The following is a 21936-nucleotide window of genomic DNA, read 5'->3' as shown; positions in this document are numbered from 1 at the left end:
AGTATGGAAGTTAAAATATGCAGATGAATTGTTAATATGAAAAAAGTATTTCTAATCAGTGATCTGGAATAACTGATAGTTGATAGTTGCACTCCTGTTTTGCTGTACTGCTTTCACTATACTGTATGAATAATATCCATCTCCTGTAACATTTAGTTCATGAGGACTGCCAGAGTCTGGCTGGCTCAGATGCTCGTTCGCACACACCTTGCAGTTGTATTTTATGTTAAAATGTTAACATATTAATAGTATTAATTTTGAAAGAGGAATTCTTATTTTTTTTTATACCAGTTTAAATTTTGTTCTACTTTACATTAAAAAGAGTTAATGTAAACCAACCCATTTGTGGTACATTTTATTCACTAACCCAATGAGAATCGATGAGAATTGATAAGGAATCGAATTGATAAGTGATATCAATAATGGAATCAGAATCGCTAAATTCTTATCAATTCCCATCCCTATATGTAAGGGTTACTCAAAGATCATTCCCTATGTGTAAGGGTTACTCAAAGATCATTCGGTAACAGCATGTCCTTGAGTCGATAAAAAAAGAAAAAAAACTTTCTCTGAAGGCCTATATAAACCAGTCAAAATAAACTTCAACCCATATAGACACATCTGTTATCAGCCAGGGATGGAGATAACAGTTCTTATAATTGGTCTGGTATTGTCTGTGTGTTTGGTTTACATGAACTCAGCTGTTGCCTTGGCAGTGTGTCTAGGTAGTCTGAGTCAAACAATTCGATCTACAGAGGCTTGGGCTGATACTGTGGCATCATCTGTGAAATGCAAGCTGCAGGGAAGCACTCGGATACCTACATTCTCGGAGGATGGAGACGTTGTCATTGGTGGTGCTTTTGATCTTCGTGCATATAAGCACACAGTTTACAATAACTACACCAGCATGCCAGAGCCTGTGAAGTGCAAAGGAAGGTCAGTAAATGGAAGGAAAGGGTGATCAAAACATCTTGGACTGTTTCACAATGAAAATGATTTCACATGTATTAAGTTCTGTGGTATTACATTGCTTCTGCGTAGTGCTGAAAAACTCAAAAAGAAAAGTATTCTAAGAGTCAGTAAATAATTTTTAAAGCAATTTTTCTGTTTTCAAAATATGAACCATACAGTGTGTTACACAATTGTTTTTACAAATATTAAAAATGAGATACAAACTATATTTTTATCTACAACTTTCTAGTGATTTCTCATACCAATCTTTTGTGCTTAATTTAACTGGTCAAGCAACTCTTTGATGTACACGGATAAATTGTAGTCATTATTTGACCATGGCCATGACCATGGGACATTCCAGACCTGCAAAATTCTAACAGTGACACAACTGTCTGCAGCATTATCACCAGTGAATTGCAATCATCACGTGCAATGGTCTTTGCCATAGAAGAGATTAACAACAGCACAGAGCTGCTGCCCGGAATCAGGCTTGGTTATCAGATCTATGACTCATGTGCATCAGTGCCTGTGGCAGTGCATGTGGCATTTCAGTTTTTGAATAGTTTCGACCCTGTGTTTTACACTGGTAACAGTTGCTCACAATATGGTATGGTGATGGCTGTTGTTGGTGACTCTGGGTCTACGACATCAATCAGCATATCACGAGTCATCAGTTCCTTTAACATTCCTCAAGTAAATGTTTTGAATTTCTGACATTTTTTGTATTTAAAATATCCATGTGAATGATATTTGATTGTGTAGTTCTTTCACAATTACAGTGTTTTCTATATTTTGGTTTAGGTGAGCCACTTTTCCACATGTGCATGCCTGTCTGACAAACAGCAGTATCCAAGTTTTTTAAGAACAATCCCCAGTGACCAGTTTCAAGCTGAAGCTCTAGCCAAGCTGGTAAAACACTTTGGCTGGACTTGGATAGGTGCTGTTAGGTCAGATTCGGATTATGGAAATAATGGAATGGCATCTTTCCTAGAAGCAGCACAGAAAGAGGGGATCTGCGTGGAATATTCTGTATCTTTCTATCGGACTCACCCACAGAGCAAGATTCAGAAAGTAGCAGATGTTATCCGCAGGTTTCTTCATCATAGATATTTATTGTGCAAAGATTAGTTTATTATTTTTCTAAAGAAACATTTAATGATGTGATGACAGTTAAAAAAAAATCTAATGCACTACATGTCTCTCAAGGTCTACAGCTGTGGTTGTTGTAGCATTTGCAGCTTTAGGGGACATGAGGATCCTATTGGAGGAGTTATCACGTGAGCCTTCCCCACCTCGCCAGTGGATAGGTGCTGAGTCATGGATAACATACTCTGAATTAACAAGGTTCAGTTTTTGTGCTGGGGCCATTGGATTTGGCATTCAGAAGTCTGTAATCCCAGGTCTCAAAGAATTCCTGCTGAATCTCTCTCCCTCTGAAGTGGCTGCTTCCGAAATACTTTCTGAGTTCTGGGAGGATGCGTTCAACTGCACACTGAAAACAAGTAAGAAATTTTTCTTGGTTTTTAAATGTGCTGACCCATTTTCAGTCAAAGCCTACTGATATTAACAAACTATGAGGGGAACCCAGGTGTATGTGTGCATTTTCACTTGATATGAAAACTTTTCAGGTAAAGCTCAGAGGACTTATTTCAGGTGTCATACATAATCAAGTTCAGGTGTTGCAGATTTTATATATCTATATATTTTAACCCCTTTACAAATGTGAGTTGTGCTGGTAGCACAATTTGCTAAATATATTTTTTAAAAAAAGAAACAATTAAGATCTCATTTAACTCTGACTGTGAAAATATCTGCTCTGCTTTTTATGTTTTTAGTTCCTGCTGCAGACAAGAAAGTGTGTGATGGAACTGAAGATATACAGAATCTCCAAAGTCAGTACACTGACACATCTCAGCTTAGAATTACTAACATGGTGTACAAGGCTGTGTATGCAATAGCACATGCCATCCATAATGCAGTGTGTCCGGGGAAAAATACCACAGCTAAGTGTGATAAACTAACCAAGTTAGAGCCCAAACAGGTCAGCTTAAATTAATATGTTAATGCCAATGTCTTTCATCACCTCTAAAATAACTTGGATGAAGTGAAATATTAATTTTAGTAACACAATATTGTATCTTTTTTCCTTCTCTCCCTTCCTTTTCTGTCTTAATTCATCTTTACAGATTTTAACTCAGCTGAAGAAAGTAAATTTTTCACAAAATGGTTATGATGTGTCATTTGACGCTAATGGAGATCCCGTGGCTATTTATGAGCTGGTTAACTGGCAAAAAAGTCAAACTGGCATCATTGATATGATAACTGTAGGATTGTATGATGCTTCACTGCCAGTGGGCCAGGAGTTCCGGATTGATAGAAACATAACCTGGATGGAGGGTAGTATGCAAGTAATGAGTCAAAGGACAAGAATCTGACAAATTAAATTTTAGTAAACAAGACAAGTAAGGCTGTATAGTAAGTATTTACACCTACTATGTTCCATTAATGTCTGTGACAGGTGCCAGTGTCAGTGTGCACTGACAGCTGTCCTCCAGGAACTCGTAAAGTGCTGCAGAAAGGAAAACCAATCTGCTGCTATGATTGTATACCATGTCCTGAGGGAGAGATTAGTAACACTACAGGTAAAATAAAATAATTTCCATGTGTGTAAAATGCTTTTGTTGTGCACAAATCCAAATTAAAGAAATTAGGAGCGCCTCTTTAATTCGTTAATTCTTTTTTTTTTTTTTTCAGACTCGACTGATTGTTTCCCCTGCCACAAGGAATTCTGGCCTGATGCAAAGAGAGACACTTGCATCCCTAAGCCTATAGAGTTTCTTTCCTTTCAAGATATCCTAGGGATCATCCTGGCTACATTCTCAGTTGTTGGTGCCTGTCTGGCCATCATAACTTCAGCTGTATTCTTTCATCACAGGACGACTCCAGTTGTCAGGGCGAACAACTCGGAGCTGAGCTTCTTGTTGCTCATCTCTCTGACTCTGTGTTTCTTATGTTCATTGACTTTCATTGGAGCACCATCTGAGTGGTCCTGCATGCTGCGTCACACTGCATTTGGCATCACCTTTGTTCTCTGTATCTCCTGTGTACTTGGGAAAACTATAGTGGTTTTAATGGCTTTCAAAGCTACACTTCCAGGTACCAATGTAATGAAATGGTTTGGGCCTCCACAGCAAAGAATGACTGTTGTGTCTTTCACCTTTATTCAAGTTTTAATTTGTACTATTTGGTTGCTACTTAGCCCTCCCTTCCCAATAAAAAATCTAACCACATACAAGGAGAAAATCATACTAGAATGTGCTTTAGGCTCACCCATTGGCTTTTGGGCCGTTCTTGGGTATATAGGCCTACTTGCTTCATTTTGCTTTGTTTTAGCTGTCTTAGCCCGAAAATTACCTGATAATTTTAATGAAGCCAAGCTTATCACCTTCAGCATGCTGATATTCTGTGCAGTGTGGATCACTTTTATCCCAGCATATGTCAGCTCTCCTGGGAAATTCACTGTGGTTGTGGAAATTTTTGCCATTCTGGCTTCCAGCTTTGGACTAATAATGTGTATATTTGTTCCAAAGTGTTTTATCATATTGTTTAAGCCTGAGAGGAACACCAAGAAATATTTAATGAACAAAAATCAATCATAGCATATCAGAGTTTTTGTAAGCACTTAATATTGCATTTCCAAATTGTACACATTCATTGCACAGAGGAGAGTTGTTCAGTTTTGGTAATTTGACAAATCAAATATTTACAACTTTTTTCTGCTAAATAAATTTAAATGTGAAATTTTTTTTATTGATTATTTATAGCCACTTAAAGGGTGAATATTTAATTCAATGTGAAGTACAAAATCAAATTTCAAACTACGTGAGCTAAGTGAGCTGTTATAGTATATATTTATACATCTGTCTGGGACAAGTGTAATAATTAATTATGCAATGCTGTACTGGGAAACTGTGGGTCCTGGCATTCATGTGGTTTCTACTTTGAGATGTAGTAGACATGTGTCCAGTGGCCTCCTCAAGCAGAGCAATGCAGCAGTTCCACCAGAAAGCTGTTCAGTAACATTTTGAGAAATATATCAAAATGGCTGCCATGCCAAAACACATTTTCATTAATTACAACATCACAAAGATTAGGATTTAATTTCCAACTTTTTGCAAATTTTTTTTTTCCTTTGTTCTTTTTTTTTTTTTTTGGTGCCAGTGGTTTACACATTCACCTATCATGTGAAGTCTCCCTGGTTAATGTCTTGGAGGAGAGAAGTCTCTTTGAAGTTGAGCCAGGAAAGCATCTGGTGTAAAAATCTGCCAATTATGTATTTTTTAATTGGGAATGATAAATTCATTAAGATAAGATAAGATAAGATAAGATAAGATAAGATAAACTTTAATGAGCTCAAGTACAGAGAAGGATGAAATAAAATAAAATAGAAAACACTACATATGTAAAAAAAAAAAAAATGTATATATATCAATACACATATACATCAAAAAACTATATACAGATATCAAAAACAATATATACATTTGTAGCCGGTAAGTATACATTTGTAGCCGGTGAAAAAAATTGTACAGAGCATACACAGTATGCATTATGGGTGGGAGTGTAGATAAATAAAATGTATATGTATTATATATAAAGGTACACTGTGTGAATAAGTGATGGCAGTGGAGTAAAGTGTCCAAGTGACTCATAACATCATGATGTGTTGTACAGTCAAACTGCTGTTGGGAGGAATGAACTGCAAAAGCCCTCCTTCCTGCAGCGAGGGTGTTTCAGTCTCTGACTGAAGGAGCTCCTCAGCTCACCCACAGTCTCATGAGGAGAGTGATGGGGGTTGTCCATAATGGATGTCAGCTTTGCTAACATTCTCCTCTCACCCACCACCATCACAGACTCCAGAGGACGTCCCAGCACAGAGCTAGACCTCTGCAACAATTTGTCTATCCTGCTCCTGTCCCTTTCATCCACCAGCAGACCACTGCATAGAAACGGGCAGATCCTACCACTGAGTCATAAAAAGTCTTTAACAGAGTCCTGCAGACACCGAAGGACCTCAGTCTCCTCAGCAGGTGGAGTCGACTCTGGCCCTTCTTATACAGGACGTCTATGTTTGTAGTCCAGTCCAGCTTGGTGTTGAGGTGTACACCCAGGTACTTGTAAGAGACCACTGTCTTGATGTCCTTTCCCTGGATGTTCACCAGTGCTGTAGGGGGTGACTTCCTCCTGAAGTCTATGCCCATCTCCTTCATCTTGCTGGCATTGATTTGGAGGGCGCTGGTCTCAGCTGACAAAATCACTGATGACCCCCCTGTGTTCCTCGTTGTTCCCATCTGATATGCATCCAATGATGGCTGTATCATTTGAGAACTTCTGTAGGTGGCAGTGGTCTGAGTTGTACCCGAAGTCTGAAGTGTTCAGATTGAACAGAAAGGGTGAGAGGGCCGTGCCCTGCGGCACCCCTGTGCTGTAGACTACCACATCAGACACACAGTCATGGCACCTCACATACTGTGGTCTGTTGGTGAGGTAGTCAGTGGTCCATGCAGTCAGCTGCCTGTCCACTCCGGCTCCCTCCAGTTTCACTCTCAGCAGTGCAGGCTGGATTTAACATCAATCATGGGTACTGAAGCCTTAATCTTTTTCATTACATTTACTCAAAGTTAAGAATAAATTGTGAATTTTAGAACATCCCATAAGATTTTTTTGTAATGATTCTTTTTTGCTGACTTAAGAGTAGGCTTTTCTATCATCAGTTTAATCAAATTAAATTAATATGTACTGTGTTAGGCTAAGAACTAAATCTATCCTCTGTTGGCCATGGTAATTATTTTGCTTTTATGAAATACATAACATAAGTCTTCACTTGTAGAGTACATTTATTTGCTTTGCCATTAGATTACAGATTTCAGTCAACCGAATTCAGTTTTTTTTTTACCCATACCAATTCAAGTGCATAATCCTAGCTAAGGTGGCAGCTGTAAGACAACCACATTTCAGTCAGCAAAGAGAGATTAAAAACCGTAAATTTAGACTGTACCCCATAATGGCCGCAGCAACTCGCTTTGAGTTTTCCTATAATGGCAGCAGACGGCTGGCATGTTTCTTCTGTTTGTGCATGAAAATGGACAAATCTGGGTTTGGTGGCTGCCAAGTGTAAAGTTTACTTGAGGGGGGATTATGCTGTGGGGTTGTCTTTCAGAAGTTGGGCTTGTCCTTTTGGCTCCAGTAAAGGGAACTTTTAATGCTTCAGCATTGCAATAAAGGGTGTCTGTAGAGGTAGGGCAGGTTCGTGGGGGAGACCGTACCAAGATGAGGTATTGGTCAGGATACAGGAAGAATGAGGAGAGACCACCCAGTAGAGTTTAATGGTGTCCGAGTCATTAGTTTCTGTAACAACAAACAACATAATCAATTACTGCTATTCTAATTGAAGAGGATGTAATTTAGGTATCTCTAAATAGCATAACTGTATTGTATTCCACAGTTTCCATAGATTACTTGTTTACACACAGCTCTCAGAACATCCAAAGGGGGGGAACACGCAGTCCATACGGCTTGGGCTATAACGCAGTTACACATAGCTAGCTAGAAGATTTAAACGGCCTGCATAGTTTCAGAACACACCTTTTATACAGCCGCCCCCGAATGTGTGGCCGGAGGGGCGGAGACACTCACTGTGACGGAGCGCGACGTGAGGAGGGCGTTTAGACGTGTAAACACCAGGAAAGCGGCTGGACCAGACGGTATTAGCGGACGTGTCCTTAAGACCTGCGCTGACCAGCTGGCACCTGTGTTTACAGTGATATTCAACCTCTCACTGAAACTGTGTGTGATTCCCACCTGCTTTAAAAAGTCCATCATAGTCCCTGTCCCAAAGAAACCACACCCCAGCAGCCCCAATGACTTCAGGCCCATAGCGCTCACCTCTGTGGTGATGAAGTGTTTTGAGAGACTCATCAAGACATTCATCACCTCCTCACTGCCCACCACCCTCGACCCACTACAGTTTGCATACCGGCCAGACAGATCCACAGATGACGCCATATCCTTCCTCCTCCACAAGACCCTTTCACACATAGACACTGGTAAGGGGAACTATGTGAGAGTGCTGTTTGTAGATTACAGCTCAGCATTCAACACCATAGTTCCCTCCAGGCTGGTCTCTAAGCTGCTGGACCTGGGCCTGGGCCCATCCCTGTGCAGGTGGGTTCACAGCTTCCTGACCAGCAGACCACAGGTGGTACGAGTGGGTCACCTCACCTCATCCTCCCTCACCCTCAACACTGGATCCCCCCAAGGCTGTGTACTCAGCCCTCTGCTGTACTCACTGTACACCCATGACTGCGAGGCCACGTCAGAGTCCAACGTCATCATCAAGTTTGCTGACGACACTGCTGTTGTGGGACTAATCTCTCACAATGAGGAGACAGCCTACAGGAGAGAGGTCTCCCGCCTGGAGAACTGGTGCCAGGAGAACCACCTCCTGCTCAACGTCAGCAAAACAAAGGAACTGATCGTGGACTTCAGCAGGAAGCAGCAGAGGGACTACCATCCACTTGTCATCAGTGGTGCTGAGGTGGAAAGAGTGGACACCTTCAAATACCTGGGAGTGACCATCTCACAGGACCTGTCCTGGACTCATCACATAAACATCACTGTGAAGAAGGCCAGACAGCGTCTCTACCTCCTCAGGCGGCTGAGAGACTTCAAGCTCCCACTCAAGGTGCTCAGGAACTTTTACACCTGCACCATTGAGAGCATCATGCGTGGGAGCATCACCACCTGGATGGGAAACTGCACCAAGCAGGACTTCATGGCCCTAAAAAGGGTGGTTCGTTCAGCTGAACGGACCATCAGAACCACCCTCCCCAACCTGCAGGACATTTACACCAAGCAGTGCAGGCTGAGGGCCATGAAGATCCTAAAACAGCCCAGCCACCCCGGACACTCTTTCTTCTCCCTGCTCCCATCAGGCCGGCGTTACCGCTGCCTGAGGACTAAGACTGAAAGGTTGAAGAAGAGTTTTTACCCACAAGCCATCCGTCTGCTCAACTCTGAGCCCTAACTGGACCATTATTGCACAGTGTAAATATCATAATTTAAAAAGTGTGTATAGTGTATAGTATATAGAGTATAGTGTATAGTGTATAGTGTGAATTACTTTTTTTTTTTTTTTTTTTATTCTTATTTATATGTGTGTGTATATAAGGTTGCAGGTACAAAATACATTTCACTGTGCATTGTACTGTGTATAACTGTGCATGTGACAAATAAACACTATCTTATCTTATCTATCTTATCTTAAAAGATAAAGGTCTACCCATTCCGATTACATGATGGGCTGGAGGAGCATCTTCTTACCCTGGGGGAGAGCCGGTGTTGTCCCAAAAAGTGATAGTCTGCCAAAAACTGATTTCCGGTATTTGCCAGAAAATGATTGACTGTATTTAAACTGTTGTAAATGACTTCCTGATCTACAATCGATGGAAAATATGTCAAACATATCTCTCGTGAATGATATCAGGTCGTTCTGAGTGAGAAACAACATTTCTGTTACAAGTTAGAAGCTGCAATCAGTTTTTGGCTGTGACTTTTATGTATTTTTTATTTATCAGGGTAAAATTTGTGATTGATTTTAAAAATGTTTTTTAAAGAGAAATCTGGCCAAGGGGACAGCAGAAATCACCAAAAAAATTTATTATAATTTAATTTTAATTTTAATTAAGAGGACTGGATTTATTATAATCTATCCATCCATTCTCTTCCGCTTATCTAGGGTTGGGTCATGGGGGCAAAAGCCTGAGCAGAGAAGCCCAGGCTTCCCCCTCCCCAGCCACCTCCACCAGCTCATCTGGAGGGACCCCAAGGCATTCCCAAGCTTATGTATTATAATGTAGGTGCAATAATACAGAGTCTTAAACATACTTGAAAAACAGGTAATTTTTTTTATTTTATGTATAAGCCCTTAATAAATCCTATTGACTACACTCTATTCACCAGTATAAGCAAAGATATTATACATAAAAGCAAATTGAAACATCAGAAATCACTTTATGGCAGATGATCACTTTTTGGCACAACACCCGTAACACCACCAAGGGAGCCACACGTCAAGTGTACATATGTCCCTTGATCCTCACATCCGCCACTCTGATCCATTCGTCATCACTGCAGTTGGACAACGCCTGGACATCAGCACACAAAAACTTGTCCAAAACAGTAAGTTTTTGTGCTATTTTGATAAACATTTTTAATACAAGTAGACAAGACTTCATTCTACAATTTCATTTTATTTTCCAGTCCATACCTTCAACATTCAGTGCGTAGTTACATAAAAATAAACATGAAAAATCTAGCCGAGGCAAAAATTGTCTAACTTTTCTGTGTTCCAAACTTAATGGCTACATAATAATTGAAGTTAAAGCATTTTTGACTGCAAAAATGAAAAATAAAGCTTGTCATCTTCACAAAGAGACCAAGCTGTTGCATGTACTCCAAACAGTTCAGAAACAGCAACTGATTTAATTTGGGTATCCTTTTTCAGGTGTTTTTGTAGATTTTGGAGTGACCAGTTAACAGTTTAAAGCCTGGCAGCTCTCCAGCAGAAGCACCTGTCTGCTCCTCAATTCCCGTTGCCTCGGGTTCTCTGGGGTTCTTGCCCCTCAGCTGGGGGGCTTCACCTGGGACCTTCCTCTCTGGCTCTTTCTCTATCCGTCTTGGGCTTCTGGTGGGCAGACCTGCGGCTTTCCACCCTCGTTAGTAACTACGTTTCATGACATGGACACAGACACTCACCCTTACACATTCAAGCATGGTATAGCAGAATTGTTGGTTTGTGTAGCTATACTTTCTTTCTGTCTTGTTTTTTTTTTCCTTATAAATTTATTTTAGGTATTGTTTGTTCTTTTTTGTATGCTGTTTGCTGGGGTATCCCCTTTTCCTATTTTCTCCTTTTTTTTTTTTTCGCCTCCACTCTTCTCTCTCAGCCTGTCAACTCTGGCATGACAAGGATATGTATATGTACGTAGCCAGGTGAAATTGGAAGCGATTAAATAGAGGGTTAAACAGCCCCACCTGGTGGAGCACTGTCATTCTCACTGAAACTGGTTAGTCTTGCGAGAATGCGGAAATCGCGCATTTTTTTTCAAATACCAGAAATCACTTTTTGGCACAAGATTGGCTATTCAGATGACAAAGTGCTCCACTGCCACTGTTGCTACTTTCCCACCACCGAGGAGCCAGTTCGCGTGCCAGTCCTCGTGCTGTTCCCAATGAACCGGCGAAGCGCTGAAGAATGGGCCCGTGTTCCCACCGTGTTTCTTTGAACTGCTCCTTTACATATGAGTGTGGGCGGGTAATCCTCTGGACACGGAAGCCGAAGCGCACCAATGTGGGAGAACACGCTCCCCTTTCTTGTGCTGCAAATACGTTTTACGGTCCAAACCAAACTACTGCAGCATCTGTGTGCAGTACAGAGATAAACACAGACAGCGATTAGAGCAAGACGACAAGTACGCACTTTGCGTCCTTTTATCTGTGATATGAACTGATACAAAGCAGCAAGTTCAGCCTTAGAGCCCAACCTAATTGGTATATGGTAGAAAACTTGATGTTGAGATGGCAGAGTCACACCCTTCTGCCGCTTTCGTCACGTGTTCATGGTTTGAGACCAGCTAGTTTGTGGGGCAGGAATTGAACCCTTTTTTCGGCCAATCTATCAGTCAGTCTACGTCCCTACCTTCATCTATGGTCACGAGGTTTGGGTATTGACTGAAAGAACAAGGTCGCAGATACAAGTGGCAGAAATGAGCTTCCTCTGAAGGGTGGCTGGCCTCTCCCTTAGAGATAGGCTGAGGAGTGCAGTAATTCGGGATGGGTTCAGAGTAAAGCCACTGCTCCTCCACATTGAGCCAGTTGAGATGCTTTGGGCATCTGACAAAGATGCCTCCTGGGTGCCTCTTGGGTGAGGTGTTCCAGGCATGTCCAACCAGGAGGAGGCCCTAGTTCAGACCCAGGTCATGCTGGAGAGATTATATCTCTTGGCTGGCCTGGGAATACCTTAGTGTCCCCCTGGATTAGCTGGAGGAGATGGCTGACAAGAGAGAGGTCTGGGCTTTTCTACTTAAGCTGCGGTCCCCGTGACATGGGTTTGGATAAGCAGAAGAAGATGTAAGGATGGATACTTTATTTCCACAATTTAACTTATCATTACCATATTATTGCCAAACTGTAATAAAACGTTCTACTGAAGGAATTGGAATGCTGAGATGTTAATGCTACAGGAGTCTTTTTTGGTATATACCTGAAAATGCTACTGAACAGATTTCTGGAAAGGCAGGTGCATTGTTCTGCTTGGGAGCTCACTGCACAAGTAGCATCTACACCAATTACCAGTGGACCACTGTATCTTAAGTAAATGATGAATGAAATTGTGCCAGACAGGTATTTATGTATATGTTGACAGAGCTCAATCAGTTCACATTAAACTTATATTTGCATGTTTGTGTTTGATGTTTGATAAAAATGGAAATTTAAGAAGCAGTTTTATCAAACTACTGAAAAATAACTCAGAATCATATAGTGTTGTGAAATATAACTTTATATTTATTTATGTGCTATTTAGTGTATGAATATTTAATGTATATTACCATCAAAAGTTTGGACACAGTAACCCATTTCTGAAGGCATGAGTGTGTCCAAACCTTTGACTGGTTCTGTAAGTATTCATACATTAAATAGTTATACATAATAAATTTTTAAAAAAGAATTTGAAATTTAAATTTGTATTTATTTAGCAGAAAAAACTGAAAATACTTGACTTGACAAATAACAAAAATTAGGAAGAACTTTTCTATGTGCATTGAATGTTTACAATTTTCAATTACAATATGAACTATTTCGAAAAACTGTGATGTGTCATGATTAATTTTTGTTCATTAAATATTTTTTAGTGTTCTTCTCAGGCTTAAACAATATGATAAAACACTTTGGAGCAAATATACACACTATTAATCCAAAGCTTGAGGCCAGAATGGCAAATATCTCCACAACCACAGTGAATTTCCCAGGAGAGCTGACATATGCTGGGATAAAAGTGATCCACACTGCACAGAATATCAGCATACTGAAGGTGATAAGCTTGGCTTCATTAAAATTATCAGGTAATTTTCGGGCTAAGACAGCTAAAACAAAGCAAAATGAAGCAAGTAGGCCTAAGTACCCGAGCACAGCCCAAAAGCCTATTTGAGAGCCTAATGCACATTCCAGTATGATTTTCTCTTTGTATGTGGTTAGATTTTTTATTGGGAAGGGAGGGCTAAGTAGCAACCAAATAGTACAAATTAAAACTTGAATGAAGGTGAAAGACACAACAGTCATTCTTTGCTGTGGAGGACCAAACCATTTCATCACATTACTACCTGGAAGTGTTGCTTTGAAAGCCATTAAAACCATAAAAGTTTTCCCAAGTACACAGGAGATACAGAGAACAAAGGTGATACCAAATGAAGTGTGACGCAGCATGCAGGACCAATCAGATGGTGCTCCAATGAAAGTTAATGAACATAAGAAACATAGAGTCAGAGAGATGAGCAGCAGGAAGCTCAGCTCAGAGTTGTGGGCTTTGACAATTGGAGTTGTCCTGTGATGAAAGAATATAGCTGCAGTTATGATGGCCAGACAGGCACCAAGAACTGAGAATGTAGCAAGAATGATTCCTAGGATGTCTTGGAAAGAAAGAAACTCTACAGGCTTAGGAACGCAAATGTCTCTCTTTGCATTAGGCCAGAATTCCTTGTGGCAGGGTAAACAATCAGTGGAATCTGAATGAAAAAAGAAAAATAAACACAAGATAAAGTTTCTTGAAATATATCTAATACTGCATATTTTCACAAGTAAAACATTTTACATACATGAAAATAGTTTTATTTTTACCTGTAGTATTACTAATCTCTCCCTCAGTACATGGTGTACAGTCATAGCAGCAGATGGGTTTTCCTTTCTGCAGCACTTTACGAGTTCCTGGAGGACAGCTGTCAGTGCACACTGACACTGGTACCTGTGAAAGACATGAGGGCAGCACAATAGATGCAAATATTTCCCATGAAGCTGTAATGATCTTGTTCACGTAAGTTTAATTTGTCACATTCTTGTCCTTTGATTCATTACTTGCATGCGACCCTCCATCCAGGTTATGTTTCTGTTAATTTGAAACTCCTGGCCCGCTGGCAGTGATGCATCATACAGCCCTACAGTTACTATCTCAGTGATGCCACTTTTATTCTTTTTCCAGTTAACCAGCTCATAAATAGCCACAGGATCCCCATTAGCATCAAATGACACATCATAACCATTTTGTGAAAAATTTACTTTCTTCAGCTCAGTTAAAACCTGTAATGATGGATTAAGACAGAAATGAAGGGGAGAGAAAGAAAATGATTTGGTAACATATTAATATTTTTTCATCCTAGTTAGAGGTGATGAAAGACATTGGCATTAACAAATTCATTTCTACTGACCTGTTTGGACTCTAACTTGGTTAGTTTATCACACTTTGCTGTGGCGTTTTTCCCCTGACACACTGTGTTATGGATGGCATGTGCTATTGCATACACAGCCTTGTACACCATGTTAGTAATTCTGAGCTGAGATGTGTCAGTGTACTGACTTTGGAGATTCTGTATGTCTTCAGTTCCATCACACACCTTCTTGTCTGCAGCAGGAACTAAAAATTTAGCAAATTATGTTATCAAAATCAATCACATTTTTTAACTCGCAATTTAAAAGTTTTTAAAATATATAAATTTAAACTCTGTAACACCTTAACTTGACGTGAAAAATATTATTTCACTTCAGCATATTTACAAACATATAACTTTTTTCATGTTGTATTTGCTTACAATAAGGAATGAAAATGAGTCACCTCATGAAGCAGCAGTGGACTTTGCAACACAGAAGTTTGATAGGATAATTCTAAAACCAAGAAAAATTTCTTACTCTTTTTCAGTGTGCAGTTGAACGCATCCTCCCAGAACTCAGTAAGTATTTCGGAAGCAGCTACTTGAGAGGGAGAGAGACCCACCAGGAAGTTTCTGAGACCTGGGATTACAGATTTCTGAATCCCAAATCCAATGGCCCCAGCACAGAAACTGTACCTCATTAATTCGGGGTTGGTTACCCATGACTCACTGCCTATCCACTGGCGAGGTGGGGAAGGCTCACGTGATAGCTCCTCCAACAGGGCCCTCATGTCCCCTAATGATGCCAGCGCCAGAACAACAATGGCTGTAGACCTTGAGAGACAATAAAGTGCATTACCAGCATTTTTTAACTGCAATCAAAGGTTTATTTAGAAAATAATAAACTAATGTCTACACAATAAATATCTGAGATGAACAAACCTGCGGATAACATCTGCTACTTTCTGAATCTTGCTCTGTGGGTAGGTTCGATGGAAAGATACAGAGTATTCCACACAGATCCCCTCTTTCTGTGCTGCTTCTAAAAAAGATGCCATGCCATAATTTCCATAATCTGAATCTGACCTAACAGCACCTATCCAAGTCCAGCCAAAGTGTTTTACCAGCTTGGCTAGAGCTTCAGCTTGGAACTGGTCACTGGGGATTGTTCTGAAAAAACTTGGATACTGCTGTTTGTCAGATAAGCATGCACATGTGGAAAAGTGGCTCACCTAAACCAACAGATATTAAAAAAAAGTGTAACTCTGAAAGAACTGCACAATTGAAAATCATACACATGCATATTTTAAATAACTTTGCTAGAAAATAAAAAATATTTACTTGAGGAATGTTAAAGGAACTGATGACTCGTGATATGCTGATTGATGTTGTAGACCCAGATTCACCAACAACAGCTACCACCATACCAGATTGTGAGCATTTGCTATCAGTGTAAAACACAGGGTCAAAGCTATTCAAAAACTGAAATGCCACATGCACTGCCACAGGCACTGATGCACATGAGTCATAGATCTGATAACCAAGCCTGATCCCAGGCAGCAGCTCTGTGCTGTTGTTAATCTCTTCTATGGCAAAGACCATTGCACGCGATGACTGCAGTTCACTGGTGATAATGCTGAAGACAATTGTGTCACTATTAGAATTTAAAATATAGACTTAAGTCATGTTAAATCTCAACAGAAAAAAACACTGTTAGGAATTTTTGTAGGTTTGGACCATGATCAAATTATGATAAAGGTCCAAACCTGATCAAATGGACATCAGAGGTTTGCCTGACCAGTTTAATTCACCACGTTAGATTAGTATAAGAAATCACCAGAAATGTAAATTCAAAAATGTAAAGTCTTCTTATTTTGTGCTTAATATTTAGAAATTTTTTTTTCAACAGTATATTTTTCTATTTCAAAAACACAAAAGATTACTTTAAATGTTAGAATACATTTCTTGTTCATTTCTTCAGCACTACACATAATACATGTGAAAATTTTTCTATTCTTACACTGAAACATTTTTTGAGCACCCACTTCTTCCACTTACTGACCTCCCTTTGCATTTTGCAGTCTCAGGCTTGCTGGTGTAGTTATTGTAAACTGTGTGCATGTAGACATGAAAGGCAAAAGCACCACCAACAACAAAGTCCCCATCCTTTGAGAATGCAGGTAGACGAGTGCCTCCCTGCAGCTTACAATTCACAGATGGTGCCACAGTACCAGCCCGAGTGTCTGTATACCTAGTCATTTGACTCAAGCCATCTAGATACACTCCCAAGGCATCAGCTGAGTACAAGTGAAACAAACACACAGCTAATACTAGACCAACTACAAGAGCTGCTATCTCCATCCCTGACTGAGATCAAATGTGTGTATGTGGGCGTTAGTTTGTTTTCATTGGTTTATATAGGTCTTCAGACAAAGGGGCTTTGTCATTTTCTCAAGCACATGCTCTTACCAAGTGGACTTTGATTAACCTGTTTATGCTATTCATATTCTAATCCTTCACAGTTTGGTTCGGGCCAATTTTGACCTGGGCCAAGAGTTCCCTTATAATTCCCACGTGTCTACAACAAATTTGGAATAACAGATTAAACTAGAACGCATAAATAGCATGTCTGACATTAATGAATGGATAATTAATCCTTAATTAATGTTTCAGAGAGCATGAGAGTGTATATTTTAGGTTTAACAAGACTAGTTTTTCGAGAAAAATATCTATTATCACACAAAATCTTGTGCTGTTTTATGTAACAGTTTGAAAAATGTTATACCAGAGGTTTTGTGTTGACACATATACCCCACCCCACCCCTTTTTCTCGACACTACTATGTATTTCATTAAGTCAGCTGTACAATATGAATGTACACCAATATTGCTATTACGGGGTGCTATTACGCTACCGTCGACACTAGGAAGCCGATGCACAGGCGCAGCTTGAGAATTAAATGAGCTGGTTGCCTGTTATCATCGTCTTCTCTCAGTCTTGTCCACAGTTAAGGAATAAATGTTCTTTTAATGACTTAAACCTGGTCCTAAAGTGGCACAAATTAGTTCAGATTCATGTATAAACAAGACAGCAATGTTTACGTATGTTTTAGTGTTGGAAATAGCTGTATTTTCTGTAATGCACATGTAGCCTGGTTTTTTATAATGAGTCCGCCATTGTTCAGTACCAAATAATGAGGTAGTAAAAAGGTTTGTATTCAAAGCCTTATTTAAGCAGTGTGATTATCTAAATTGCTTTGAACAGGTTGATACAAGTTCTGATTATATTGTGTAGGACTATTCCCCAATTTCAAGGTGACGGCAGATCGCCTTTCAGTGTGTTACCTGCCATTTGGAATGATTCTGTTCATGTGGCCAATAAGCTTGCATGTGTATGTGCCAGACCGAAATGCTGTTTAAAATGGCATTATAAAGTGTGTTAAGCTCTATCGCAGTAATATGGAAGTGAGCTACTGTACAAATTAAAATATTTAATGTCTGTTTATATCATTTTGGTACATTTTATTATTGTCCCATGTGAAGTATGCATTATTTAGCATTATGTACCTTATTATTTGCACTTTATGAAATAAATTATTTGTCTACTGTGGTTTTGATTTATTAATAATAATTATTGGAGTCGTTTTTATATCATTTGATGTTTATTGTAAGAGATGAGTTTATGTCTTTTATAATTCAAAGAATTAAATGAGTTGGTGGCCTGTTATCATCGTCTCCTCTCCGTTGTTTCCACTGCCAATGCTTTAATTCTCAACTCTGGGCAACACAGCCTAACCTTAGCTGTGTGCCACTTCCTGCTGCTTTGCTTCCCCAGAAGAAATGTTTGCTGGGAATATTTTTTGGTGATTTGCAGTGTATCTTACAGTCTGAATGTCAAACTGACAGTCAGGTTTTATCCATCTATTTTACATTTTCAAAACATAACTTTGATTACATTTTTATATTTTAACAGGAGAAAATATTTACACATCAAGCCTCTCAAAACATATAAAACTATATACGTCAAAGTTTTTGTGAAGAAAGAGCCATCTCTTGGTGACACTCTGCAATTAACTCAAAGGAGTGTGTTTAGTGGAAAGTAGATACGCCCTAGGAGAAAGAGAGGGGGCTCCCAGCAGCTGAAAGCCTGCTGGGAGCAACCATGTTAAGTGGCTGTATCTGTACCACTATCCTTTCACGTTAACTAGTAGTGACTTCATGGATTTCTTTACAAATAAAATTTTAGACATTAGAGAAAAAATTATTCATAACCATCTCAAAGATTATTCTTCATGTTCGGCTGCTTTCAGCACTGCTGGTATTTGTTTAGACTCTTTTGCTCCAGTTGATCTTTCAGAGTTATCTTCAATAGTTACTTCCTCCAAACCAGCAACATGTTTGTTAGATCCAATTCCTACTAGACTGTTCAAAGAAGTCTTTCCAATTATTGATGCTTCAATCTTAAAAATGATCAATCAGTCTTTATTAGTTGGCTATGTACCACAGACCTTCAAGGTGGCTGTAATTAAACCTCTACTTAAAAAGCCATCACTTGACCCAGCTGTCTTAGCTAATTATAGGCCAATCTCCAACCTTCCTTTTCTCTCAAAGATTCTTGAAAGAGTAGTTGTAAAACAGCTAACTGATCATCTGCAGAGGAACGGTTTATTTGAAGAGTTTTAGTCAGGTTTCAGAATTCATCACAGTACAGAAACAGCATTAGTGAAGGTTACAAATGATCTTCTTAGAGCCTCTGACAGTGGACTCATCTCTGTTTGAATCATATTTATCTCATAGACTCCAATTTGTTCATGTAAATGGGGAGTCTTCTTCACACACTAAGGTTAATTATGGAGTTCCACAGGGTTCTGTGCTAGGACCAATTTTATTTACATTATACATGCTTCCCTTAGGCAGTATTATTAGAAAGCAATGCATCAATTTTCATTGTTATGCAGATGATACTCAGCTTTACCTGTCAATGAAGCCAAATGACACACATCAATTAGTTGGAGTGGTGGTGGCCTAGGGGAGAAGAAGAGGGTTCGTCACTGAGAGGACCCTGGTTCAAATCCTCGGGCTGGCATCACTGTGGGTCCCTGAGCAAGCCCACCCCCCCAGGTTGCTCCCCGGGCGCCCTTTGGCTGCCCCCTGCTCCATGCTGTGCTGTGTGTACTACATACTCCATGTGTGTGATGGGTTAAATGCAGAGAATGAATTTCACTGCATGTAAATGTATGTGACAAATAAAGCTCTTTCTTTTCTCTTTCTAGTTAAACTGCAGGAATGTCTTAAAGATATTAAGGTCTGGAAGACCTCTAATTTCCTGCTTCTAAATTCAGATAAAACTGAAATTCTTGTTCTCAGCCCCACAAATCTTAGAAACATGGTGTCTAACCAGATACTTACTCTGGATGGCATTACTTTGGCCTCCAGTAACACTGTGAGAAATCTTGGAGTCATTTTTGACCAGGATATGTCCTTCAATGCACATATTAAACAAATATGCAGGACCGCCTTTTTGCATTTGCGCAATATTTCTAAAATTAGAAACATCCTTTCTCAGAGTGATGCTGAAAAGCTAATTCATGCATTTATTACTTCTAGGGTGGAGTATTGTAATTCATTATTATCAGGCTGTCCTAAAAGCTCCCTGAAAAGCCTTCAGCTGATCCAAAATGCTGCAGCTAGAGTACTGACAGGGACTAGAAAGAGAGAGCATATTTCTCCCATATTGGCTTCTCTTCATTGGCTCCCTGTTAAATCTAGAATAGAATTTAAAATTCTTCTCCTCACATACAAGGTCTTGAATAATCAGGCCCCATCTTATCTCAAAGACCTCATAGTACCATATCACCCCAACAGAGCACTTCACTCTCAGACTGCTGGCTTACTTGTGGTTCCTAGGATACTTAAGAGTAGAATGGGAGGCAGAGCCTTCAGCTTTCAGGCGCCTCTTCTGTGGAACCAGCTTCCAGCTTGGATTCGGGAGACAGACACCCTCTCTATTTTTAAGATTAGCCTTAAAACTTTCCTTTATGATAAAGCTTATAGTTAGGGCTGGATCAGGTGACCCTGAACCATCCCTTAGTTATGCTGCTATAGGCCTAGTCTGCTGGGGGGTTCACATAATGCACTGTTTCTCATTCACCTTATTTACTTTGTTTATACTCCACTCTGCATTTAATCATTAATTGATATTAATCTCTGGCTCTCTTCCACAACATGTCTTTCTCTCCCCTCAGCCCAACTGGTCCCGGCAGATGACTGCCCCTCCCTGAGCCTGGTTCTGCTGGAGGTTTCTTCCTGTTAAAAGGGAGTTTTTCCTTTCCACTGTCGCCAAGTGCTTGCTCATAGGGGGTCATTTTGACTGTTGGGTTTTCTCTGTATTATTGTAGGGTCTTTACCCACAATACAAAGCGCCTTGAGGCAACAGTTTGTTGTGATTTGGCGCTATATAAATAGAATAGAATAGAATAGAATAGAATAGAATAGAATAGAATAGAATAGAATAGAATAGAATTGAATTGAATTGAATTGAATTGAATTGAATTGAATTGAAACGTCATGGCCAGTAATGCACCATGGCAGATGCTGACCATAAAGATAAAGAGACAACTTTTGAGTTTGAGCACAAGTTTGCTACAAGTCATCATCAGGTCCATTGATGACAGCAACCCTGCAACCAACACTGAAGAGTTAAGTGACATAGACTGGTATGAGCTAGTTATCAGCCATGTGAGAGGTGACCAGTTAAGGTCACCTGGAGGACGAAGGCATGTCCCAGCTGCTCCTCCTAGATGACCTCATCACAGGTCACTCCTGTACACACCCAGCAGGGCCATCTCTGCCCTTTCTCATCACCCGTTACCACCATCAGTGACTCACAGCTTTTCCCCTGGAGAAGACAGAGACAGTGGTGTATCACTGAAGAGTCTCGACAATCTAATGCAAACTGCAGGAATCCTTGGTTCTGCTTTGGGTATGGTTAATCCATCCTCCAGCTTGAGAAAGGAGGTAGTGAATGTAAATGATGTAAGAGTTTAAACTCCTTGCTAGAGGTTTACAAGAAGGTTTTGCTGAGTGAGGGGTTATCACAGGCATCCTTAAAGTAACAAAACGTGGTACATTTAGAGAAATGTTAACCAACAGAAGTGATCTAAATGTTGATGAGCTTAAGAGATTCCTTCACTCTCACATTCATGGAAAAATCAATATCTGTCATCATCCTCGGCCATTCACCCAGTGTGCCTTATCTTTCACTGAGTTGTGTTTGTAGCTATGTATCAGGATTTTAGTTTGCCTTTGTTTTCTGTTTAGTTATCTTTGTTATTTCCTATTTCCCTCATGTTGTCTTTTCCGTGGTCTGTGTTCAGGTGTTTTTGTTATCCCTCCGGTGTCAGGTCTGTGTTATGTTTTGATTCCCATGTCCTACTGTTTGGTCAGTGTTCCTGTGTCTGTTTTGTTTCTCATGTCTTTGTCCCTTGTGTCATGCTTTGTTTCTT

At 39.9% G+C, this 21936-nt stretch overlaps 2 protein-coding genes across 2 annotated transcripts; one reads left to right on the top strand and one right to left on the bottom strand.

The window, feature by feature from the left end:
• The first annotated feature begins 787 nt into the window (after positions 1 to 787).
• On the top strand, positions 788 to 4613 carry LOC115789998 (extracellular calcium-sensing receptor-like). Its single transcript, XM_030743629.1, has 8 exons — positions 788 to 936; positions 1353 to 1647; positions 1756 to 2045; positions 2161 to 2456; positions 2790 to 2995; positions 3141 to 3362; positions 3473 to 3596; positions 3709 to 4613. The coding sequence occupies exons 1-8, from the start codon at positions 908 to 910 to the stop codon at positions 4611 to 4613; spliced, it is 2367 nt and encodes a 788-aa protein (XP_030599489.1). The 5' UTR covers positions 788 to 907.
• Positions 4614 to 12897: 8284 nt separating this feature from the next.
• LOC115790825 (extracellular calcium-sensing receptor-like) lies at positions 12898 to 16568 on the bottom strand. The gene is made up of 8 exons (XM_030744790.1): positions 16495 to 16568; positions 15774 to 16068; positions 15375 to 15664; positions 14971 to 15266; positions 14493 to 14698; positions 14143 to 14364; positions 13909 to 14032; positions 12898 to 13796 (listed from the first exon to the last, which is right to left on the bottom strand). The coding sequence occupies exons 1-8, from the start codon at positions 16551 to 16553 to the stop codon at positions 12898 to 12900; spliced, it is 2391 nt and encodes a 796-aa protein (XP_030600650.1). The 5' UTR covers positions 16554 to 16568.
• Positions 16569 to 21936: the final 5368 nt, after the last annotated feature.

Source organism: Archocentrus centrarchus, chromosome 13 (genome assembly GCF_007364275.1).
Source record: "Archocentrus centrarchus isolate MPI-CPG fArcCen1 chromosome 13, fArcCen1, whole genome shotgun sequence".
NCBI classification, from domain to species: domain Eukaryota; kingdom Metazoa; phylum Chordata; class Actinopteri; order Cichliformes; family Cichlidae; genus Archocentrus; species Archocentrus centrarchus.
The sequence above is the reverse complement of the archived record's forward strand: the minus strand, read 5'-3'. Positions and strand labels throughout refer to the sequence as shown.

Excerpts from the sequence above, each read along its gene's own strand:
- LOC115789998 (XM_030743629.1), top strand. The coding sequence starts at position 908 with ATGCCAGAGCCTGTGAAGTGCAAAGGAAG. Across the intron at positions 2,046-2,160 it reads GTAGCAGATGTTATCCGCAG|GTCTACAGCTGTGGTTGTTG; the intron begins GTTTCTTCATCA and ends ATGTCTCTCAAG. Across the intron at positions 3,363-3,472 it reads GGATGGAGGGTAGTATGCAA|GTGCCAGTGTCAGTGTGCAC; the intron begins GTAATGAGTCAA and ends TGTCTGTGACAG.
- LOC115790825 (XM_030744790.1), bottom strand. The coding sequence starts at position 16,553 with ATGCACACAGTTTACAATAACTACACCAGCAAGCCTGAGACTGCAAAA. Across the intron at positions 16,069-16,494 it reads ACTGCAAAATGCAAAGGGAG|CATTATCACCAGTGAACTGC; the intron begins GTCAGTAAGTGG and ends AATTGTCTTCAG. Across the intron at positions 14,365-14,492 it reads CCAAGTTAGAGTCCAAACAG|GTTTTAACTGAGCTGAAGAA; the intron begins GTCAGTAGAAAT and ends CCATCATTACAG.